At 40.5% G+C, this 8474-nt stretch overlaps 1 protein-coding gene across 1 annotated transcript in view; it reads right to left on the minus strand.

The window, feature by feature from the left end:
- The window catches only part of SHB (Src homology 2 domain containing adaptor protein B), a 93566-nt gene that overhangs the window by 28420 nt on the left and 56672 nt on the right, over positions 1-8474 (minus strand). Inside the window, exons 4-5 of the mRNA XM_009331525.1 lie at positions 5661-5832; positions 1134-1253 (exon numbers count right to left, since the gene is read on the minus strand). Coding sequence (XP_009329800.1) covers positions 1134-1253; positions 5661-5832 — 292 coding nt within the window. The remainder of the gene's footprint in view (positions 1-1133; positions 1254-5660; positions 5833-8474) is intronic.

Consider the following 8474-nt stretch of genomic DNA (forward strand, 5'->3'; position numbering starts at 1 on the left):
ACTCGCGCTCCGTGGGGGCTGCTCTTCTACGTGAGGAGGTTTGGCCGCCGTCCCTCTTGTCCCCGCCCACGCTGAGTCAGAGCTGCCGCTCGTCAGGAGCTCCCTCCTCCGGACCAGGGAAGGGGGGGCGGGCTGGGGCACCCTCTCACTCCCTGCGCTTTTGCCTTCGCAGGTTTTGCCACTTCAGAAAGGGTCCCCCGGCGCGATCCTCCGCTCCGGAGCCCTTCGCCTCGGTGGCTTTGCTGAAATGGCTCCAGAACAGACCTATGAAGAAACCATGTAAAAGCCAAACTGTCAGGAGTAATGCTAGTAAAAAAGGCAAGTAGACCTGTGTCCCAGACCTACATGGAAGGGTAGGTTCCACATCAGACCCTATCCTGTAAGAAGGAAAGAAAGGAAACAATTGTCTTTGCACTTCTACGGCCTATACCAAGGTCAAGGGGCTTCTTGTTCTGCACAGAAAACCTGGAAACTTTTCCTCTGCTGGAAATGCAAGTGAGCTTATGTCCCTTCTTGTGGCAGGGGGGGTGGACTAGATGATCTTTGAAGGTTCCTTCCAACGCAAATCATTCTATGATTCTGTTCTATCATATGTTGAAGCCAACATCTGTAACATACCCTGATCAGTCTAAGGTAGGTGAGGCAAGTTCAAAGCAGCACGAAGACTGGAACAATGCTCATTTCCTAATTCTGTAGATCTTTCATCCTTGATCCTGGGCTTTTTACTTTCAAGAATTGTAGCAATCTTGTACAGCTCTACCACAGTAAACCACACGGAGCCTTCCTTCCATGTATGAACCAAAAGGAATAAAATCCCCAAACAATACAGTTGCTTATTCAGCCTGAAGCAGAAGCAGCAGAAGCATTTCAAATCAGAACGACAAAAAAAAAATCCAAGTTTATTTATTTAAATGGGCACCAAATGAAGACGAAAAATCTCTCAACGTCCCCAAATTGCAAGGTCTAATTTAGTGATTGTCCCTATTCATCATGCAGACTGACAGTCTCAAACTCTCTGGGTGCCCTTCTGAGCTGAACCACTGCAACAACAGACTGGATCATTTTATCTTCTTGCACCAGAGAAGTTATGGCTTATAAATTACATTTATTATGTTTTACTGAGAAGTACTTACTTCAGTGAAAGAGAATAGTCATGCTTGCTTGTCTGACTATTTCTTACAAGGTAGCTACACTCTTTACATAAGCGTAACAGGTTTTCTGCATCTGTCCGACTGATTGCTCCATGATACCATCTAGGAAAAAGCAGAGAGATTAATATACACACACATTCCAACTCATATTCCTTTCACTATTTTATTTCTTTAGGTAATGAATAACGGTTAATATCACATGGATATCTTTAAGATCTAACATATTATGGATAAAAAGCACATTGCTTGCATTATCTGAAGTTAACTTTACAACTTGTGGAGGCCTGTAGTTCCTGTCAGCTGGAAAAAAACATAGATCAGAGGACAGCATGCGACAGGATTGGTGTACATATTTATGTAAGAAATTTCCACTCAGAGGAACACATTATAATCTCTGTCTTGCAAGCAGTAGATCCACAATATACACATCTACTCTATTTCATCCCTGTGATATATCAGTATTTCAACTAATACACAAAAGAACAAAAAGAAAACAAACAAAAGCAAACAAAAAGAAAATCACATCTGAAGAACACGAACAGTTAATAGTGGAAAAGATTTGCTAAAATAACTCTTTGAGAAAGGAAAAAAGTGATAAAGTGTGAAGATTTATAACAAATACACTTGTTCTAAACACAGCTGTGACAACTCAGAGCACTTTAAGTAAATCTCTGGTGGATCTGTGGAGTGGGTGTGATCAATTCAGGAAAGAAAGGAAATAGGGAAAGGAGAGGTGGGTCCTTCACTAAACTGACCACTGCAAACAAAGAACCTCCTCAGCACATGCTGCTCTGTATCAGCAATTAAAATCTCACAGTCCAGTAGTAAACGCTTTGACCCTTCCCCTAAGTTTCCCGAGCAATGTAACGTGCCTGGCCCTGCACTGGGTCAATCGCATCTCTGACGAAGATCTCTCCCTTCCTGTAATTGCCAGATGCACTTTGAAGCACGATGTGACACGACCATGCCTGCCTAAGCAGGATAATGCATACATCAGAAGTGCTCTCTGTCTGTTATTACCAGGAACTGTCATTGGCCTTGTGCAAAAAAGTTTTCTTCCACTTGTGCTAATTTTATTTCTCTGCTGAACTTTGAGGGAGATATTCCAACTAAAAGGTAAGTGAATAAAGACCAGAGAGATCACTTTGACAGAAGTCATGCTCTCAACTACCTTGTGCTGATGTCAGCTCCATTGTCAAATCTGATGAATGTGCTAACCAAAAGTTAGTGCTCAATTAAAAATTCATTGTGTGCCTGGTTATAACCGAAGTTTGCATTAGAGAACGCGAAAAAGAGGGTTATACTATTGTATATTCAAGACAGACTAGAAAGGGAGGCCCTGACAGCTCCATCACTTCACAAATAAAACTGAGGCACAGATGCAAATGTTTTCAGGCAGTGTTCTCCCTACCTCCCATTAGATATTTACTGCTGAAGGAAATTTCTCAACAAGCAATTTAAAGACTACGTGGTCTTCTGAGCGTAAGGGAAGAATATTAACACTAAGTGTAAATCAGAAAATGGACTACAGAGAGTCTAAAAATTATTCTTATTAGCTATAAATAATTTTTCTTTCTTTTCTCCCCAAAGGGCCAAATAAAACCAAAATAAAATATGAACTAGCCAAAACCAGGGAGACACCCTGGACTCTCATATTCAGAGGGAAGTATTTCATATATTCTTCAGATCCGGTGTTCCCCAGTTGGCAGAGAAGTTCATGGAAAAAGAATACAGGGCTGGTTCCAGGAAGCAAAACCTGCTTTTAAAACAGGTTGAAGAAAAACAGCGAAGTATGAAGGCAACTGCTGATGGGAGAACATTTGATTCAGAAGTGACACCTGGAAGCTGTTTTGGCTACAGCTGAGAGTAAAAAGCAATATCCAGAAGTGTAATTGCTTGTGAATCATACGCTCATGTAAATGGGACACTCAAGGTTGCTCCTGTTCCAGCTAGCTAGAGAGATAAGCATAGTGGTATAATCAGCTTAAAGTTCCTAATTTACTGTTTCAAATCTATTGGGGCTATTGGCCCTGGGTGTGTCTATTTTTTAAATGTCAGCATATAGGTATTTGTGCAGAAAGGTCAAAGATTCAGATGTCAATGATGTGATCACAAAATAGTGAAATGACAACTTGCAAAAGGTACCAATGCATGGGACATAAAAACCTGAAGACATGCATGTCTTCTAGGTTATCCTGGAAAACACAGGCACACAATGCAAACCTGAAAGCAAAATTCAAACATAATCACACACTTTGACCTTTATCAGGATCTCCTCCCAGGACTGAAAGCATCCTGATTGTGGTTTATAGAATGTTCTTCCTGATGTCCCTTACTTTCTCAATGGTCAGGTTTCAGGCACTAAGTGGCCACAGCTCCACTGAAGACAGGACAGCTGCATCAATTATACAGTAAGTATAATCAGTTTTTACAGCTCATATAATGCACAACATTTCTCTGTTTCTGAATTGGCTGGAGCAAAACAGAAAGTCACCAGATCTTGTATATAAGGCTGGGAGGGATTCACTTTCAATAAGACAACAGAAACAGCAGAACACACTTTCTCCGTTACACTGTTATTGAGGAAATGGAACAAATTCATTACATTCCCCTGGGTCCATGAGCTACTAAGTTCATAGTTACAGATTCCTTAATGACAAGCAACTAGAAGTATTTTCTTCATATATTATCACACCTTGGTATTTCTGCCTGTTTGGGAAACTTCCTAACCTACCTATTAGAACTCCACTTGTCAATTTGCATGCTTCCTTTCCTCTAGATCTTGTACTCCTCTCTACAAAGACAGACTCCATTTTTTTACAGAAAGATGGAATGGCTTGTCATGTGCTGTGGAGAGGCCCCACGCTACTAAAACTTGAGCAGTTTGAATGATTATGAATAATCTAAGGTACAATAAATCTGAACTTTTCCATTTTCTGACACATTATTGTTAACTGTGCATTCATTTCAGGTTTGATACTGCATAATGAAGAATCAAAAAGAATCTCATGTGATTAACACTTGAATAATTAAAGGAAGCAAAACTAGCTCTGCAGTTTTCAATTGTTATTATCAATTGAATTTACATATAACTGCAGTTATGCTAAAAGAGAGAACTACACAACAATATATTTATGAGTCAAAATTTAATTAACAGATGCTCAACTTCCTGCAGTATTTTTGGGGGATATGGTGGGCTGGAACCAGCCAAGTCTGAGGACCAAATTTTACAGTCGCATTATAGCCTTTTAGTCATTTACCTAACAGTATCAGTGAGTGATTTCACAATAGTGGTTGCTACTTCCTCTGTTGGAGATAAGTCTACAATCTGTCAATGAGCAGATGGTTCAAAGGCTGAGGTTGATTACATGGAATATGACACCATGCAGATGATATTATTCTCTGTTTCAAGCTTAAGTTTCCAAATATTGCATGTAAATATAGAATGTCAAAGGAAAAGGAATTTCTGGAACTACCTTCTCTCAGACACAATTGACAGAGGGGATTCTCTCCTACTGAGGATCCAAAGTGCAAAATGATTGCTAATCCTCCCAATACCACCACCATTCAGGAACAAAGTATTCTCACAAAAAGCACACTCACATCCATGCTAAACTATGCCCTTCCTCTCCTGTGAAAATAAATTCTGCACCTAACTTAGAATGACAGTGTCTGGGGTGAGACTGCCTTCAGGGGTTCAAGACACAGCTTCCTCACTTTACTGTGTGAATCCATTGGACTTCTCAGTGCTCACAAGTATCAGTGTAACCTGTGTAAACATCTTGCTCCACAAGAAGATTTTTCTTTCTTTCTGTAACAGGGGATTCTGGCCCCTTCTATGAGGCTGCACCTTTGGTATGATACAGGACAGTGGCTCATTCCATCACACAAGCCAGTCTGTCCAAATGGTTCAAGGAACGGTAACAATGAGGCAGGGTAGAAGCCTCCCTTGTGGATACCAGACATTCACTCCAGGGAATTCCTGCAGAACTTGAGTTTGGAGCTGACAAAACTGCCTTTAAATACCATCCTCAAGTTTGACACCACCAGAGTAGAAATAACAGTCTCTCTTCTGAAAGCTTTGTAAGTGGTCTTATCAGTCTTTCCCTGGAGCAGTATTACAGCCAGATGCAAGGCATGTCTGAGGTACTAGAAACATGTTATGCAGCCACAAAGATATGGAATTTTTGCAGCTTTAAAGCACAATTTGTATATATGTGATATACACCTGTTTTCCCTAATGCAATGTAATCAACATGCTTGAAAGTTGAAAAACTGCACATACTTGGCAGATAAAATTCACTGTTCCTGAAATGAATTTCCTGTTTAACTCTATTTTGTCCCCCACAAAAGTTACTTACACTTTGCAGGATTAATAAGAGAAATTTTTTGTGAGCGCTAACACAAGGGATGCTGAGGAGGGGGAGCTGGGCAGCAGGATCTGGGACACTTGCTGCTCCTGTAAGCAGGGAGATAAAGAGCTAGAGAGCAATTACTGTGCTTACTTACATCTGCTTTTCCAGTTGAATAGTTGGATCTATTCTCTCTCCCAGGATCCCACAAAATTCTGGACTGCCATGTTTGATGGGTTTAAAGCCTCCTCCAGGTGCTCTTAACTGCCTGTGCTGGTCATTTGAGGGAGAAGGAGATGCTTGCCGTTTCTCATTTCCATTAAATTGGGCTGCAAGATACACAATAATTACCTCTCCAGGCAAGGTTAACAAGGACCAAAATAGTTGTAGCACTTAGAGAGGTTTCACACTTCCCAGGGAGAATAAACATGCATCCACTAAGCATTAAGATGTACTGATTTGTCTACAAAGTTATATGTATCATGTAAAGGTGTTTCTACCTATGCCAAATACAGTCCTAAAACTCTCTTGCTTCTCCTTAACAAAATCCACACTCTTCTAAATCCTGTTACAATAATTAGTGCTTATCTTAACATTTGAAACTTTCTTCCCCAAGAGATGATACTATTTAAACAAGTAACAGTAACAAAGATAGGCTTTCAGTCACCCCCCATAATTACAATAACAAACAAGTGAGAACATCAAAAATTCAGCTTGCCTGAAACCTTCAGTTTATGTGGAATTGTTCTAACCAGTGATATGAGTGCAAATCCAGACAGCTAACACCCATCTATCCACATCAGAAATACTGGCAAGCAGCAATGAATTAAAAGTGTATCCACTTATACAATGCTGGCACAAAGATTTTGTCTTGAAACACTACGGTACAAAGTGATGAAAAGGGAAAATGGCATGTGTTACTTTCTCTCAGAAACTGTATTATTCCAAGAAAAGCAATACAACTTATCTTGCAAAGCTGTAATTTCTTAGACCAGTGCAACATCTGTAGCCAAGCGCATACTAATGATGTCAGCATCCTCATTCTACACTTACTACACTTACAGATTCTACATATCTATAATTTCAAAAAATTAAAGGACAGAATATTGACAGAAACAGTGAAAGGAGCTACTCACACCATCTTCCTGACCCTCACTGCCCTCTGTGGTTTACTTCTTGATCAAAACCTAACACTTCCAGCTGCAGATGGATTATTGTTTTAGGGTCATCTAGTGAGGACCAGGCAGAAAAAACTTCACTGTATCAGGAGGCAAACATCACAATACGCACAAACACACACAGTGCAATCAGCTCCTCTGTAAGTTTCAACAGCAATATCACAGAAAATGTTACAAGGAAGGGATGCCCTACGACAGCATGTTGTAGATCTCATGCATTTTGAACTCAACTTATTATAACACACAGCCAGTTAGGCATGTGACTGGTAGTACTTACTGTTTTAAAGCAACTCTACACAACAGGAAGACAGCTGTAATGTTCAAAAAGGTAATGCATACAGAATAGAAATGTGTTGGATGTGGAAAAGGTTTTGGAGCATCTTTTTTGTTGTTGTTATTTTTATATGCTTTCCTCATGGGGCTTAGGACACTTCCAAATTCCTCCTCTCCTCAGAGAAAGTAGGCACAAATTATTGCAAAAATTGGGCAAAGGTACTAAATCATATTCTGAAGTATGCATGGCAGAAATATGCTGTTTATTTCTTAAAATGGAAACTCAGATTTAACCTCATTACTGGATAATGAAAGCTGATTAGCATAACAAAGAGAAACATTGCATGTGTGTACTTGCCAGTGGCATAAATGAACAGCACTATTATTTCAACTGTAACAAAAACACCTGGATGTAATTTGGGAACCCTATGAATACTGGGAACTTAATGTCAGCTTCTGACCAAGCAACATCTTTCAGACACCAAAAAAATTCAGTTCACAAAACAAACATGAAACTCAGTTCTGATTGTAAACAGCCATATCTTTTCAACATGATGGTTGGAAGTAGGATGTGTTCTCCAAAAATAGCACAGACAAAGTTAAATTTCAGATGCTTTTGAATATTTTCTCTGTTTGAAAAGCTCGGACATGTCGCTGGACTCCTGCCTTATTTCTTTTTTTTGTGAATTAAATTGCCAGGAAGAAGCAGTCTGAAAGGGATATCCAGGCAGATTAAACTGACAAGCGTGATACCCAGTCAGGCAACAACCCACACAAAATTGTTATCAGGACTGAGTTTCAGCTGCTATAAATCTCCTCTTAGCCAAAGCTGCAGTATATACAGTGAAGGTTCAGAAGCTCAATTCCATGCAGCTGGGAGTGTAAAGTTTTTTTATTGCTATGGTATTTCTACTTACATAGCCACTACAGTTATGGAACTGACTGCATACCTGACCCTTCCTCGCTCTCCATGTGGCCTCTCTTCCTTTGCCCTGTAGCTGGTGCCACACCCCTCTGGTGGTGGTGTGCCACAACTCCCTTGCTTCAAGTCCCCCAGGGTCCTAGGCACCAGCTTTCTGTGCAACAGCAGTTGCAGCCAGCAGAGGTGACCAAGTTTGGCATCTACAGATCCTCCTTCAAGGAGTCCATGATCAGTGCTGAAAACTACTACCAAATGGCCCTCTTCATAACAGAGGGCCACTTATTTTGTAAAGCAATACTAAGATGGGCTTTACAGACTTCACATGCATTTCCTTTACCCAAAGGTTTGCTATCCCCACACGACAGCCTGAAAAGGCCTGATTTCTCACACAGTTTGGCATCTACAGATCCTCCTTCAAGGAGTCCATGATCAGTGCTGAAAACTACTACCAAATGGCCCTCTTCATAACAGAGGGCCACTTATTTTGTAAAGCAATACTAAGATGGGCTTTACAGACTTCACATGCATTTCCTTTACCCAAAGGTTTGCTATCCCCACACGACAGCCTGAAAAGGCCTGATTTCTCACACAGTCAAAT

Source organism: Pygoscelis adeliae, unplaced genomic scaffold (genome assembly GCF_000699105.1).
Source record: "Pygoscelis adeliae isolate BGI_AS28 unplaced genomic scaffold, ASM69910v1 Scaffold289, whole genome shotgun sequence".
NCBI classification, from domain to species: domain Eukaryota; kingdom Metazoa; phylum Chordata; class Aves; order Sphenisciformes; family Spheniscidae; genus Pygoscelis; species Pygoscelis adeliae.